A 17,060-nucleotide genomic window follows, 5' to 3' on the forward strand; every position below is an offset into this window, starting at 1 on the left:
TAAAGAGCTCTCCAGACTAAAAAAAAAAAAAAAAAAGGCTTAACGAGGTGAATTATCACCAAACCAAACCAGCATGGCAAGAAATGCTAAAGTGACTGCTGTAGGAAGAAGATATATATATATAAGTACCTATCGATAATAACCTTAAATGTAAATGCATTAAATGCTCCAATCAAAAGACACGGGGTAGCAGAATGGATAAGAAAACAGGACCCATATATATGCTGCCTGCAAGAGACTCACTCTCAGAACAAAAGATACACACAGACTGTATGTGAAGGGATGGAAAAAATATCCCAGGCAAATGGGAACAAGAAAAAAAAACCCACAACTGGGGTAGCAATAGTTACATCTGACAAAATAGACTTCAAAACACAGGCCATAAAAGAGACAAAGAAGGTCACTACATAATAACAAAGGGGTCTATCCAACAAGAGGATATAACCCTAAATATAGGAACACCTACATATATTTAAAAATTCTTGGTGGACTTTAAGGGAGTGATTGACAGCAATGCAGTCATAGTAGTGGACTTTAACACTCCACTGTCATCAATAGATAGATTTTCTTGATTAAAAAAATCAACTAGAAAAAAGCGATTATAAATGACACAATAGATCAGAGGGATTTAATTGGTATTTACAAAACATTTCATCCCAAAGCAGCAGAATATACATTCTTCTCAAGTGCACATGGGACATTTCTCAAAGATAGATCACATGTTAGGACACAAAATAAGTCTTCACAAATTCAAGAAGATTGGTATCATATCAAGCATCTTTTCAGATCACAATGGCATGAAACCAGAAATCAACCAGGGTAAGAAGGCTCAAAAATATTCAAATACATCGAGGCTAAATAGCATGTTATTAAACAATGAGTGGGTTATCAATGAAATTAATAAAGAATTCAAAAATTACCTGAAAACAAATGCAAATGAACACACAACAACCCAAACCTATTAGTCACAGTGAAAGCAGTCCTGAGAGGGAATTCATAGCACTACAAGCCTACCTCAAGAAGCAAGAAGAATATCTAGTAAAAAATCTATTGTACACCTAAAAGAACTGGAAAAAGAGCAGCAGGAAAAGCCCAGAGTAAGTAGAAGGAAGGAAATAATAGGGGTCCAAGTGGAAATAAATGACATAGAGACTTAAAAGAAAATACAAAAGATCAATGAAACCAAGAGCTGGTTCTTTGAAAGGATAAGTGAAACTGATGAACCTTTAGCCAGACTCACCAAGAAACCAAGAGAGAGGACCCAAATACATAGAATCAGAAATGAAAGAGAAGGAACTGACATCCCAGAAATACAAAGGATTGTAAGGAAATACTATAAACAACTATATGCCAACAAACGTGACAAGCTGGGCAACATGAACACGCTCCTAGAAACATGCACTCTTCCAAAACTCACTCAGGAAGAATCAGAAAACCTGAGTAGACTGATAACAACTAATAAAAGTGAAGCAGGAATGGGAAAACTCCCAGTAAACGAAAGGCCTGGTCCGGATGGCTTCACAGGCAAATTTTACCAAACATTCAAAAGAGAAATATCACCTATCCTCCTCAAAGTATTCAAAATACAGTGGGGCCTTGACTTACGAGTGTCCCGACTAACAAGTTTTTTTGAGATACCAGCTGTCTCTCGGCCGATTTTTTTGCATTAAGTTGATAGAGTAATTTGAGTTAACGAGCTCCTTAACAAGCTCCTTAATGAGCTTGGTCTGAGAACGAATTAAACTCGTAAGTCAAGGCCCCACTGTATTTAAAAGAAGGGAAGACTTCCAAGCTCTTTTTATGAAGCCAGCCTTATCCTAATATCAAAACCAAATAAAGACATTACAAAGAAAGAAAATTATAAGCCAACAATTCCTGATGAACATATATGTTAAAATCCTCAACAAAATATTAGCAAATCAGATGCAGCAATACACTAAAAAGACCAGACATCATGACCAAGTGGGATTTATTCTGGGGATGCAAAGTTGGTACAATATTTTTAAATCAATAAATGTGACACATCACATAAAAAATGAAAGATAAAAATCACATGATCATATCAATAGATGCAGTAAAAGCATTTGATAAAATCCAATAGCATCATAATGGGCCAAAACTAAAAGCAGGAAAAAACCAAGGATGTCTGCTTTCACCATCCTTATTCAACATAGTACTGGAAGTCGTAGCCACAGCAAAAAGATAAGAAGAAATAAAAGGCATCCAAATTGGAAAGGAAGAAGTAAAAGTGTCATTATTGATGAAAGAAATAGAGGAAGGTACAAACAAGTGGAAGCATATACTATGTTCATGGATTGGAAGAATTAACATCATTAAAATGTCCATACTACCCAAACCAATCTATAGATTCAACACTATTCCTACAAAAATACCAATGGTATATTTCACAGATGTAGAAAAAATATTCCAAAAATTTACATGGAACCATAAAAGACCCTGAGTAGCTGCAGCAATCTTGAGAAAGAAGTACAAAGTTGGAAGGATCACAATGCCAGATATCAAGTTATACTACAAAGCCACTGTAATCAAAACAGCCTGGTACTGGCACAAGAACAGGTACAAAGATCAATGGAACAGAACAGAGAGCTCAAATATCAACATCAATCCATGCCTTTATGGATTAATATTTGACAAAGGAGGCAAGACCATACAATGAATTAAAATAGTCTCTTCAATAAATGGTGTCAGGAAAATTGGACAGGTATAAGCAAAAAAAATGAAACTAGACCACCAACTTACACCATACACAAGAACAAACTCAAAATGGATAAAAGACTTAAATGTAAGTCACGAAACCATAAATACCCTGGAATAAAACATAGGAAATAAAATTTTGGACACTTTGCATATCAATATTTTTGTCAAATATATCTTCTAAGGCAAGGGAAACAAAGGAAAAAGCAAACAAATGGGATTACATCAAACTAAAAAGTTTCTGCACAGCAAAAGAAGCCATCAACAAAATGAAAATGGAACCCACTGTATGGGAGAACATATTCTCCGATGATACCTGTGATAAAGGGTTAATCTCCAAAATATATGAAGACCTTATTCAACTCAACACCAAGAAGACAATCCAATAAAAAATGGGCAAGGGACCTGAACAGACCTTCTCCAAAGAGGACATACAGATGGCCAATAGATATATGAAAAATTACTCAACATCACTAATCATCAGGGAAATGCAAATTAAAACAATGAGGTATCACCTCATACCAGTCAGATGGCTATCATCAATAAATCAACAAATGACAAGTGCCGGTGAGGATGTGGAGAAAAGGGAACTCTGGTGCACTGTTGGTGGGAATGCAGACTGGTGCAGCCACTGTGGAAAACAGTATGGAATTTCCTCAAAAAATTATAAATGGAACTGCCATTTGACCCAATGATCCCACATCTAGGAATAAATCCTAAGAAACCCAAAACACCAATTAGAAAGAATATATGCACCTATATATAGCAGTGCTGTTTACAATAGCCAAGATCTGGAAACAGCCCAAGTGCCCATCAGTAGAAGAGTGGATAAAAAAGCTGTGGCACATTTACACAATGGAATGATATGCAGCAGTAAAAAAGAAGAAAGTCTTATCATTTGTGATGGCATGGATGGACCTGGAGAGTATCATGCTAAGCAAAATCAGCCAGTTACAGAAAGACAAATATATGTTCTCACTTACATGTGGAATCCAATGAACAAAATAAACTGAAGAACAAAATAGAACCAGAAGCATGGATACATGTAACAGACTGACAGATCTCAGAGGGGAAGGGGTGGGGTGACTGAATAAAAGAAGGTGAAGGTATTAGCTAAAGAACATATATGCATAGCCCATGGACACAGACAACAGTTGAAGGCTGGGGCTGGGGGGTGCTGTGGCTGGGCAAATGGGGGGATGGGGAACATCTCTAATAGCGTCAACAATAAAAAATAAATCTCCCTCTCTATATAAAAGCCTAAGAGACCGTCTGACTGTTTGACTGTCCGACTGGTAACTATGACGTGCAATGACCACTAGGAGGCAGGCATTCTGACCTATAGCTATGACATGCACTGACCACCAGGGGCAGACACTCAGTGTTGGAGCTGCCAAGCTGTGGTGAGCACCTGGAATCAGAGAGGAGAAAGCTCAATTCTGGGTGCATCACCTGAGAACTGCCCTCTCACAATCTGGGACCCCTTGGGGGATGTTGGAGAGCCAGTTTAGGCCTGATCCCCACAGGCCAGACCAAGGGACCCCACCTGTGCACGAATCCATTGACTGGGCCTCTAGTAATATAATATAGAGGAGTCAATTCACCAAGAGGAAATAACAATTCTAACCATTTTTGCTCTTTTTTAAAACATATATATTTTATTGATTTTTTATAGAGAGGAAGGGAGAGGGATAGAGAGTTAGAAACATCGATGAGAGAGAAACACCAATCAGCTGCCTCCTGCACATTCCTCACTGGGAATGTGCCCGCAACCAAGGTATATGCCCTTGACCGGAAGTGAACCTGGCACCCTTGAGTCCGCAGGCCGATGATCTATCCACTAAGCCAAACCAGTTAGGGCCCATTTTTGCTCTTGATAACATCTCCAAAATACACAAAGCAAAAACTGAAGTGCAAGGAGAAATAAACAAATCCATAATTTTAGTCAGAGATTTCAACATTCCTCTCTCAATAATTGATAGTAGACAGAAAATCAGTAGACTATAAAATCTATACTAATAAAAGGGTAATATGCTAATTAGACCAGGAGACCTTCCGGATGTCTGTCCGGACAAAGTCATAGTGGCGGGGCCAAGACAGAGGTGGTTAGAGGCAATCAGGCCAAAAGCAGAGGGCAGTTGGGGGTTATCAGGACGGTGTGGGGGACAGTTGAGGGCGAGCAGGCCAGCAGACAGAGTGGTTAGGGGCTATCAGTCAGGCAGGTAGGTGAGCAGTTAGGCGCCAGCGGTCCCAGATTGCAAGAGGGTTATCCGACTGCCAGTTTAAGCCCAATCTCTGTGGGGATTTCCCACAGGGATCGGGCCTAAACTGGCAGTTGGACATCTCCCAATGGGTTCCCAGATTCGAGAGGGTGCAGGCTGGGCTGAGGGATAGCGCCCACCCCAGTGCATGAATTTCGTGCACTGGGCCACTAGTTGTTCAATAATACTATCAATCAACTGGACCTGACTGACATTTGTAAAACATTCTACCCAACAAACAAACACATTCCTTTGACGTGCACATGGAACATTCAGCAAGACAGACCATTTTCTGGTCCATATGACAAGTCTCAAATTTAATAGAATTCAAGTGATACAAGTATGTTCTCAGTCTACACCTCATACTATTTATAAGAATTAACTCAACGTGGAACATAAAACTAAATGTAAAACCTAAAAAACAAAACTTACAGAAAAAGCTTCTCCCTCTCACACAATTTTTCTCTCTCCTTTAAGTAACACTTTTTCTACTGACTCATCATTTATAAACTTTTCTTTCCTCCTTATTTCCTACTCTGTTCCATCATCCTTCTTCCCATCTTTCTCCCACCCTCCCTCCCTCCCCACATTCTTCTTTCCCCTGCCCTCCCCCCCCCCCACCCCGCTTTTCCTTCCTTCCCACCTTAATATTTTTCTTCACTTCCTCCCTCGGACCTGCTTTGCTCCTGCCCCATTTTCCTTCTTCCCATTCTCCTTTTAAGCCCTACTGGATCCCCTTTAAAACTTTTCTTCCCTCCCTCTTTCTCTCTCATCCTACCTTTCCCATACATTCTTCTCTACTTACTTCCACTGTTTTAATATCTATCTACCTGCCTAATTAGTCACTATCATTTATCTTCTTTTCTGACTCCTACTTTTAAAATCTGTCCCCAGTACACAACTATACTCAATTTTCATTATAGCTCCTACAGTTCACTCACACATCCTCTTTCCTTCTTTAACTCTGCTCTCAACTGAGTCCTTTATAAAGTTCTTCCCTCCCTCCTTCCCTTCTTAAAGCTTCCATTGGGGGAGGGGGGGGCATTAACCCCCAGCGAGGGCTCAGCCCCAGCCAGGTGTCTGCCGACCCCCCTTCCCTGGCCTCCCCACCGCCGTCCTGCTCCCATTCCCTGCCTGGGATGCCCGGCCCAGCAAGGGTGGCCGAGGCCTGCGTGGCCCAGGCACTGCTGCTGCGAAGCAGGAGTGCCTCTGCCCAGAAGGCCATGAACCACCCAACACTCCATCCCAGACCTGTGGGCGCCTCCCCGCCAACAGCCCTCCCGCGTCGGGGGCCACCACCCTCCTCCCACATCTGGGCGCGGCCACCCCTCATAGGGCGCACATGCACCACCCCCTGCAGTCGCCACCCCCACCCTCGTGCAGCCCCGAGTTTCCTTCCCTTTTCCATTCCTGCATCTTTTTCTTGTTCCCTTTCTGTATTTCTGTTTCTCCTCTTGGCCTGTCTGCATGCAGGCCTGCCTTCCTCTTCCTCTCCTTTCTTATCCCCTCCTATTGTATCCTATCTTACCCCGGGCCTTGCAGCTGCCTGAGCAGAGGGCGAGGACGCAGCCTGCTGATCTGGTCGTGAAGTGATGCTGTAATGGATAATTTGCATATTTCTCTATTATTAGTTTAGATAATATTCCATTGTATAGCTATATCACAGTGTGTTTATCCATTCATCCATTGATGGACATTTGGATTATTTCCTCCTTTTGGCTATTATGAAAAACTAGAGGCCCGTTGCATGAAACTCGTGGGAGTCCCTCAGCCCAGCCTGCCCACTCTCAAAGTCTGGGAGCCCTCAGGGGATGTCCTACTGATGGCTTAGGCCCGCTCCCTGTGGGGAGCGGGCCTAAGCCACAGTCTGGCCACGAAGGCTTGGAGCAGGTGCCCGTGTGTGTGTGTGTCTCTGTGTGTGTGTGTGTCCACTGGAGGCCTGCCCCCAGCTGCGCCGCAGAGGCTCAGAGCAGGCACCCCTCTGTGTTCATCTCTCAGGCTCAGGCGGAGCCCAGCCCCTCCTCCTAAGCTGGTTGTGACCATGACAGAGTCTCAACCTCATTTGCATATATATATAATGTTAATGTTATAAATATGGATAATGTTATAAATATTTGTGTACAAATTTTTATGTGGACATGTTTTCATTTCTCTTGGGTATATATCTAGGAGTGGAATTACAGGGTCATAAGATAACTTTAAATTTAACTTTTTGAGGAACTGCCAAACTATTTTCCAAAGCAGCTGCATTTTTTTACATTTCCACCAGCATTGTATGAGAGTTCTGATTTCTCCACAAAATCACCAACATTTGTTATTGTCTGTCTTTTGGATAATAGCCATACTTGTAGGTGTGAAATAGTACCTCACTATAGTTTTGATTTGCATTTTCCTAATGACCACTGATATTAAGTATCTTTGTTAAATGAATTTACTGGCCATTTGTATGTCTTTCAAAGAAATGCTTATTCAAATCCTTTGCCCAATATTTAATCAAGTTATTTGTCTCTAAATTGAGTTGTGAGTTCTTTACATAACTTATCCTGCATAAGTCCCTCATCAGATCTATAACCTGAAAATATTTTCTCCCATTCTATAGACTGTATTTTCACTTTCTTGAAGGTGTTCTTTGAAGTACTTTTAAAATTTTTTCTAATTGAATATATTGGGGTCACATTGGTTACTAAAATTATATGAAGCATAAACTTTTAAATTTTTAATAAAGTCCAATTTATCTATTTTTCTTTTGTTACTTTTTCTTTTGGTGTTATATGTAAGAAACCACTGCCTAATCTAAAGTCATGAAGACTTAGTCCCGTGTTTTCTTCTAAGAGTTTTACAGTTTTTAGCTCCTACTCTTAGGTCTATGATTCATTTTGAGTTAATTTTTGTATATGGTGTGAGGTAGGGGTCCAACTTTATTGTTTTGGCATGTGGAGAAAAATCAACTGTTGAAAGAATTTTCACTAACGTTATAATATGCCATACATATACACATAAAGGTATTCAGTGATATATTCAACAAATATATGAAGCAAAAATAGTATTTTGAGATATGAACTGATAATTTTTCTTCCTCTAGTCCTGGATGGTGTGGCTCAGTTAATAGGAGCATTGTCCAGTTTGTAGGAATATTGTCCTTCACACTGAGAAGTTGTGGGTTCGATTCCTAGTCAGGGCACATATATAGGTTTTGGGCTTGATTTCTGGCCTTGATGGAACATGTGTGGGAGGCAACCAATGTTTCTCTCTCACATCGATGTTTCTCTCTGTCTCTGTCTCTCCTCTCCCCACTCTTTAAAATCAATGAAAATGTCCTTGGGAGAGGATTTTTTCTTCCTCTGTTTTTCCCTTCTTTCTTAACATTCAAGCAGAAGCAGGCTCAGGCTTCCTTGCTTAGGAGAGGTTTATGGCAAGGTAGCTTTCTGGCTTTTGTTTTCTCAAACACCTAAATTCTAGGACCACAGATTCTCAGGGGGACTGTCCAATTATATTGTCCAGAAAAAACAAGAAAGAACTGGTTTTCCTCTCTGCCAGGGCAGATAGGGAGTCCCCAGAAATGAAGGAAGAAGAGAAAGGTCCTGAGAGCGAGTTCCCAGACCTACTGCTGAGAGGAACGGCTGTGGATGGAGCTACAACAGGCACCCTTGGCCCAGATTCTCAACCCTAAGTCTGGCATAGGCAGTTAAGAATCACTAAACCACAATCACTTATAAGGACAGGAACAATATGGCAACATCTGACCAAACATCAGATGGGATACCCCTCACTCACTCCCCCACAGGCTTATCCTGAATGTCTGTGTACCATGCAATCTAGGCACTACCCTGATATTATGACATATCCTGAACGAGCAAGGGGCCATGATGAAACCCAAGAAGAATTAAGGTTATGTTTTTTCCCCCACCAGCAAGACAAAATGGCAACTCAGAATATGAAATTAGGTTTCTAGGGAACAGGGATATATCTCATATGCTTGATTTTATGGACTGTCATTTACACCTGCCACAAAAATATTAAGAACCCACCATATACAGGAATCCTGCCAGGCTAACCTGGAGTGGGAAATGGAACAGTCATGGTTAGCCAAGGCATTTGCAGTCTGGTAAGAGCAAACATGAATAAGGGTAGCTTTCATTAATTACACACGCTTGTGCCTGGCTGGTGTGGCTCAGTGGTTGAGCATCAACCTATGAACCAGGAGGTCACAGTTCGATTCCAGTCAGGGCACATGCCCGAGTTGTGGGCTTGATCCCCAGTAGGGGGTGTGCAGGAGGCAGCTGATCAATAATTCTCTCTCATCATTGATGTTTCTATCTCTCTCTCCCTTCCTCTCTGAAATCAATAAAAATATATACACTGAGTGGCCAGATTATTATGACCACCTGACGTTTGTAGGCAAATTAGCTATAATTTCGCGCTGATGTTGCTAGAGGGCCAGACCATTATAAATAGGGAAGCAGGTTGTTTACCACGACAGAAGTGATTTTTTTCTGAAGATATGGGTAAACAACGTGATTTAACAGCCTTTGAAGGCAAATATATATATATATATATATATATAGCCTCTTCATTATAACTGCAAAGCAAGTTATATATATTCCACGTTCAAAGGCTGTTAAATTGCGTTGTTTACCCATATCTTCAGAAAAAAATCACTTCTGTCGTGGTAAACAATCTGCTTCCCTATTTATAATGGTCTGGCCCTCTAGCAACTTCAGCGCAAAATTATAGCTAATTTGCCTACAAACGTCAGGTGGTCATAATAATCTGGCCACTCAGTGTATTTTTTAAAATTACACACACTTGTTGCACAGCTTGTGCCACACTATAAGTGGTGCACATTTAATGGGATCTGCCTTACCACAACAGGACTCCAAGGTTCAGAGGAGGCACGGGGCTTGGCTAAGGATGCTCACTAGTAATTGGTAGGATGTGGATATGAACGAAGGGACACCTGCCTCCAAGTCCATTTTCATTCCTGAAGTAATGACCCTCCCATGGAGAGGCCAACTGAGTGCTGTCCTTTGATAACCCAACATCCATTGGCCCTTGACTTTGGCTCATTTTTCTGAATTGGGGTGAGCGTACGTCAAACCAATCTTCTCTAACTTGGTGCTCAGTGCGTCCGCTGGCAGGTGACTGGCCAGGAAGCTGAGGTTGGATAGGAGACACTGGCCAAGTTGGCCATGTTGTTGAGACTCATAGCCTTGCTGTATCAAGTGTGTCAACTAGATGCTCTGAACAATCCAGATTTTTATTTCCATTCACACCATCTTTATGTCCAGCAAAGAAGTGACACATCTGCTTCTGGGTGGAAATCTCCACTTTTCTATTTATGTGCAAAAGGAAGAATTTGGTTATTTGCAAAATGGAATTTTTTTAATAGGGAAAAACCTCATAGAGATGTTTTGCTTTGAGATGTAGGCTCTTAACTTGGTGCCTAAGAAACTATTTTAAATTCTTGTATGAAGCTTCCTAGAAACAATCAAAGGAAAATAAGCTGGTTCTGCTAATGAAATATTAACAGCTTTTTCTGAAGCATTAATCTACTGAACAAATGTTGAGAATGAAAGAAGCAGGCAAAAAAAAAAAAAAAGAAAGAAAGAAAGAAGCAGGCATATTAATGCTGTGAGAGCCATGATTTATACATTTTCTATTGCTGCTTCTGCCATTTGATCCTGGAAAAATGACCAAAACAAATTTAAAATCTCAAAGGGAAACATATTGAGCCATAGAGAGAAGTAAAAACACAGAGAAGTCAAACTTATAAGGGAACCACTGAACTTGCATCTTCTCATATGCAAACTGGACTGCAGGGCTGAGGACCCGCAGGAATCGGTTGGTCCAAGGACCCTTTTTGAGATTCCAGGAGGCTAAGTGACTTGTCCAATGTCATGTGTTCATTAGAACACATAATATTATTGTTTCAACCAAATGGAAAGGGCACTGACCTAGGAGTGAGAAGGCCTCGCTTCTACTTCCCACTCAGTCATTAATGAGTCAGTCTGTTTATAAAGTAAGTGCTAGATTAGATGGTTTTTGAAAATCCTTCCCTCTCTGAAGGGACTATAATTCTGTGAACATGAACTTCAGTAGTTTTTGTTGTTCTTAGAAACTCGATAACTTGCTTTGCAGTTATAATGAAGAGGCAGTATGTATGGAGCTATGAGTGTGGGCTCGAGGGCCAGACGTCTGCCTCCCAATCCCATCTCTCTTGTTTACTTGTGGTGAAGCCTGAACAAAGCACTCCACTATCTGCCTCATCTGCAAAGTGGAGGACGTGACAGTTCCCACGACACAGGGCCCTGACGAGGATTAAATGAAGTAACACGCCGAGGACTCAGCACAGTGCGCAGCACACAGGAAGTGCTCAGGGACGGGGAGCACCATTAGCAGTATCAGAGCGAAAAGGAACGGAGTCGGAGTCTGTGTGTGGGTATCAGAAGGCATCCCTTCGTTTGGACAGAAGCAACCTGAGTGCTAAGGCGGGCGGGATCACAGGCTCGTGGCTGAGTCTCGCTTTTAAAAAAGAGAAACCATTTCCCAAACTCCCTTCCTGAGGTGGCAGCCACTCTCGGTGCCTGTTACCATGCAGGGCGTTAGAGGCTCAGAGGGCTGCTTGGAGGCAGGCACACTTTTGCTCTCTCCTTCCTTTTCCTCATTTCTGCCTGGAATGCAGAAGCAATGGCTGAGGTGCCAGCCACCTACGGATCATGTGGAAGGACTAACGACTTTCACAGACTCAGTTCTTGACCCAATAGTTTAATGCCAGCAATCAGTGATCTCCAGACTTATTTCATGAGAAAAAATAAACTTAAACATTAATAAACATTTTTAGCTACTATTATCAAAATGCAATCCTATCCAAAATACCCTCCAAAGTTGATTTCTCTTTCGTGTCAATAAATATTTGCAGACCTGCCCAGTCGGCCACTTGCCCCTAGCCACTTAGAGGTGCTCAGTGAGACTGTTATTGGCTGTCACTTACATTTTTGCAAAATGTCCACACTGTCCTCCAAGTCCTTGCTACTCAAAGTGTGGCCTGTGGGCCCGCGGCATTGATGTCCGAGGAGCGGGTTAGAAAGGCAGGTCTCCGCTCTGTCACAGGGGAGTCCGTGTCTGCACTTGCAGAGTCGCCCTGCGCTCTGTGCACTGGGAAGCCTGAGGCTCAGCCACACTTCCCAGGCTCTGCTGTCATTCCTCGGGCAGCACTGCCAAGACCATCTTCCTGAGCAAAGTGCAGTCATGTAGGGGCCCCGTCCTGCCGCGGCTGAAGGTGGGGCTTTGTAAGCCCGAGCTCCAGGCCTCCTACAAGCTGTGTTGTCCTGGCAGTGCCCATCCAAGCGCTTGCCATGCAGAGTAGGAGGCAATAATAAAGTTCTATTCCTTAAGGCTGGCTTCACCGTGTCAAGCATTTGGGCTACAGTGCAAGAAACAGACATGGTCCCTTGCCTTCATGGAGCTTGGAGACTAGTTGAAAGGTAAGGTTTTAAAATAAACTAAAATATGTAATGATAAATTATAAGTGCTATGAAGGAAATGACCGGGCAGTGATAGAGTAAGACAGACTGGTCACAAGGATGGCTCGGCCTTGGCCAGTGGCTCAGTGGTTAGAGCCTCGCCCACCGGCCTGGACTAGCGAGGTCAGACCCAGTGAGACTCAAGCACCAGCGCCTCGCTCGCGGACTCCCCACTCCCTTGACCTGCAGACTCCTGCCTGCCGAGGCGCGCAGCGGGGTGAGGCTGGAAGCAGCTGCGCCTTCCCTGGGAGCATCGCTGTGCACGCAGCGAGCCGCCTGTGAGCCCCGAGTCTGCCGCCCCCTCGGCGGCGCCTGGGAGCTGGCGCTTGCGTGACCGTGATGATCACAGCCCTTAATTATCATTCGCTTTCGGCAGAAGCTCATCCCAGATACTCCTGCCCCGCGCGGCCTCCCGACCCAGGCAGCCGCCCCCACCCCAGGCCACCCCACCCCCGCGCACGGCCACCGTGACCCCCGCGCGGGCACCGGACGCCACCGCCGGACCCCAGTTACCTGGGGCCAAACACGGCTTGCCACCACCTCGCGTCCTGCGCGCTGCCTCCCTCCCAGCAGCTACCGGCCCCGCAGCGGCGGCGGCGGCGCCCCAGCCAGCCCGGCCCGGGCGGCGGCCACGCTGCGCGCACCGGCGGAGGGGAGGGGGCTCCGCGGCGGCGGCGGGGGGCAGAGCCAGGAGGCGCGGCGGCGGCGGCGGAGGCGGCTGCGGGGAGCGGCGGAAGGCGGGCGGCCTGTCCGCAGTGGAGCCCGCGGCGCCCTAGGCGCAGGGAGTGGCCGTCGCCTCCCGCGCGCAGCGCTCCCGAGATGGCGGCGGCGGCGGGGCGGCGGCGCGGGGAGCCCGGGAGGCGCCAGCCCGGCGCAGGCTGAGCCCACCGGCCCGGCAGCTCGCGCAGGGCCCGCGCCGCGGCGGAAACTGGGCCGGCGGCCGGCGGAGCGGCGAGGCCGGGGCGGCCCCGGAGCGGAGCGTCGGGCGGGAGGCCGCGATGGCGAACGCCAGCGAGCCGGGCGGCGGGGGCGGCGAGGCGGCCGCCCTGGGCATCAAGCTGGCCGCGCTGAGCCTGCTGCTGTGCGTGAGCCTGGCGGGCAACGTGCTGTTCGCGCTGCTCATCGTGCGGGAGCGCAGCCTGCACCGCGCCCCGTACTACCTGCTGCTCGACCTGTGCCTGGCGGACGGGCTGCGCGCGCTCGCCTGCCTCCCGGCCGTGATGCTGGCGGCACGGCGCGCGGCGGCCGCGGGGGCCCCGCCGGGCGCGCTGGGCTGCAAGCTGCTCGCCTTCCTGGCCGCGCTCTTCTGCTTCCACGCCGCCTTCCTGCTGCTCGGCGTGGGCGTCACCCGCTACCTGGCCATCGCGCACCACCGCTTCTACGCCGAGCGCCTGGCCGGCTGGCCGTGCGCCGCCATGCTGGTGTGCGCCGCCTGGGCGCTGGCGCTGGCCGCCGCCTTCCCGCCCGTGCTGGACGGCGGGCCCGAGGACGAGGACGCGCCCTGCGCCCTGGAGCAGCGGCCCGACGGCGCCCCGGGCGCGCTCGGCTTCCTGCTGCTGCTGGCCGCGGTGGTGGGCGCCACGCACCTTGTCTACCTCCGCCTGCTCTTCTTCATCCACGACCGCCGCAAGATGCGGCCCGCGCGCCTGGTGCCCGCCGTCAGCCACGACTGGACCTTCCACGGCCCCGGCGCCACCGGCCAGGCGGCCGCCAACTGGACGGCTGGCTTCGGCCGCGGCCCCACGCCGCCCGCCCTCGTGGGCATCCGGCCCGCGGGGCCCGGCCGCGGCGCGCGCCGCCTCCTCGTGCTCGAGGAGTTCAAGACGGAGAAGCGGCTGTGCAAGATGTTCTACGCCGTCACGCTGCTCTTCCTGCTGCTCTGGGGGCCCTACGTCGTGGCCAGCTACCTGCGGGTCTTGGTGCGGCCGGGCGCCGTGCCGCAGGCCTACCTGACGGCCTCCGTGTGGCTGACCTTCGCGCAGGCCGGCATCAACCCCGTCGTGTGCTTCCTCTTCAACCGGGAGCTCCGGGACTGCTTCCGGGCCCAGTTCCCCTGCTGCCAGGGGCCCCGGGCCGCCCAGGCCGCCCTCCCCTGCGACTGGAAAGGCATCGGGTTGTAAGGGCTCTCCCGCCACCGACACCCCCGCCCAGCCTTGCCCTTCGGCTTGGACGCTGACGTCGTTCTTCCTCTCTGCACCCCCTTAATTGTCTAAACTGCCTTCGAAATGACTCCAGGTGCGTTAGCGCGTGGCCTGTACAAACTCCTTTTAGGGGGAAAGGGGTTTCCATTTCCAGCCCCACCCCAGCTCAGCTCGCTGTTCTCCTAAATATATATTTTCATCCTGAAAATAGGCCCCGCGGTCTTTGTATTGGTACTGATGTCTTCTATTCCATGTTATTACTTTTGAAAATAAAGGCTAAACTAATTTTCTTCATGCAACGTTTCCTACAGACCATGGCCAGTTTTCTACAGAAGCTATTTTTGACAACCTCAAGTGGCATTACACTTTGCAGTGGAGTAAAGGAACCCACAGGACTTCGCAAGTTCCATTTCTTGAGGGTCTTCTGTTGGAAGCCAGAGGAGGGGCGGGTGGGGTGGGGTGAGGGGGTGGGGGATTGTCCAGTTCCCTCTGAATTGCCAGCTGTGGAGTGGGTCAGTTGTGCTGCTCTGGTTCTTGGAAAGTGTTGAAAACTCTGTTCGGTATTGAAAATGAATTTAAAGAGCAGCAGCGGGAGTGACGAGCAGGCAGCTGTGTGTCAGGCAGTGAGGAGGGGTGGTTTCCGGTTGCTGTATACTCCTGGAAAATGCAGGCCAGTGGCAGCTGCTCTCTGCATGGTACCAATCTTGACTGGAAATATTTCTGTGAAACTGTAGCTTTCAAAAGTTAAAAGGTGTTTTGGTTAGTGATGGTGGAGAAAATACAGTATTGCATGTTTCTGTATGTACTGCTGTGGTTCACTGATGGGGGCAGGGGCTCCAAGAAGCAGAGTACAAAATCAAAATTGTTTAGCTATTTTTTTGCCAATAAAAATTAAAACAATTTTATGGAAACAGCTTGTGCTTTGAGGAGTCCAGTTTTATTCTGGCTTATGAATTTCCACTTTGAAAATTGTTCTTTTGTTCATGGTATAAATGAATGGCATATAATGATACTCTACTTCTAGGAGACAAATGTTTCCTTAAAATGTTTGCTAGGTTAAGCTGTGCTGTTCTACTGACAGTTATTTTAAAGTACTAATGAGAACTATAATTTTAAATAGTATTTCTTTGTTAGACACATTGTAATCTTACATTGAAAGACTAAATTCTGCAAGTACTACATAATTTTGCTTATAATGCTACCTTTTTTTAATGTTCCTTCTGTGTTGAGGATTTATATCTGTATTTCTCTTTGCATTATACAAATATATGAGTATTTTCACTCTGGAGTATTTTGTTGTTGTGTGAGGCTGTAACTGGTACTAACAGACATCTAAGAATGGTACTCATGTTTGATGAGCCTTTTAGTGAGTGTCCTAGTTGACCATCACCATCTATGGCATCTGGAGGCTTGTCACTTAAAATGCATGATAATCTGCAAATCTCTTTAAGGGGAAGAAGCAGTAGACATACTTATAAAACATGAGCAAACTAATAATTTAAAATAATTAAAACTGCATGTAGTAAATATGTTGAAATTTATTTTAGTTGAGCATCATATAAACTATTAAATGTTCCCAAAGGGATATCATAAAAGGGTATAGCCACTTTAATTTATCTCTGGTAAATGGTCAACATTGTGTTATTTTGTAAAAGTCAATTAGTCTGTGCGGACAGTCTCATATTTGGAAAATATGGATAACTATTACCCTATTCCTCCCCAGGCCCTAAGACCAGGTGATGTTAATTACTCAGGGCAGTCATCAGAAATCTCGCTCACCTAAAGACAGTGGCGGGGAAGTCGCTCTCCCCTCCTCTCCCACCCACCCAAGTGATCCAAGTTCAAACACTGGAAGTCAGTGAGCCCGCATGATATTTGGAATATCGAGACCGGGCATGGCACAGGGCACAGGCCTGCCTTGGCAGCAGCCGGATGGCAGCAGCCTGCTGGCTCTCTGTGGCCTCGAGCTCATGGGTATTTTTGTAGGAGAGTCTGTATGATAGTGATTCTCACATTTGAACAATGAGAATCAGCTTGTGGGCTGAGAGGTTCTGTTAGGAAGGATTGGGGTGGAACCAGGAGAGCATTTCTGTCAAGTTCCCCAGAGGTTGGAGGCATCCCTCCAGCCCTCGTTCAGACATAACTTACCTTAGACAGCCTGTGGACACACCTGGTTGTCTGGTTTGGTTTTATTCGGATTAGATGGGCAATATCTAGTGAGAGGTGAGGGGAAGAGAGACACGGCAGCCGACTGCAGGGAAGGAGAGAACAGGAGGCCGAGGGGATGTGCTCTCCAGGGCAAGGGCCTCGCACCTCAGCAGCTTCTTGGGTCAATGAATCTATTCACACGACTTCGATTGTTAATCATAATAAGAATTATCAAGAAGAGGTCAGTGTGTTAAGAATACTCCTCATTGCAC

At 46.3% G+C, this 17,060-nt stretch overlaps 1 protein-coding gene across 1 annotated transcript; it reads left to right on the top strand.

Annotated features, from left to right (window-relative positions):
• The first annotated feature begins 13,497 nt into the window (after positions 1 to 13,497).
• GPR27 (G protein-coupled receptor 27) lies at positions 13,498 to 15,079 on the top strand. The gene has a single exon (XM_070391018.1). It carries the CDS (start codon positions 13,498 to 13,500, stop codon positions 14,617 to 14,619), a length of 1,122 nt encoding a protein of 373 aa, XP_070247119.1. The 3' UTR covers positions 14,620 to 15,079.
• Positions 15,080 to 17,060: the final 1,981 nt, after the last annotated feature.

The sequence above is a fragment of the Myotis yumanensis genome, unplaced genomic scaffold, assembly GCF_028538775.1.
Source record: "Myotis yumanensis isolate MYYU_CA2020_CCGP unplaced genomic scaffold, mMyoYum1.0.hap1 SCAF_14, whole genome shotgun sequence".
Lineage (NCBI taxonomy): Eukaryota > Metazoa > Chordata > Mammalia > Chiroptera > Vespertilionidae > Myotis > Myotis yumanensis.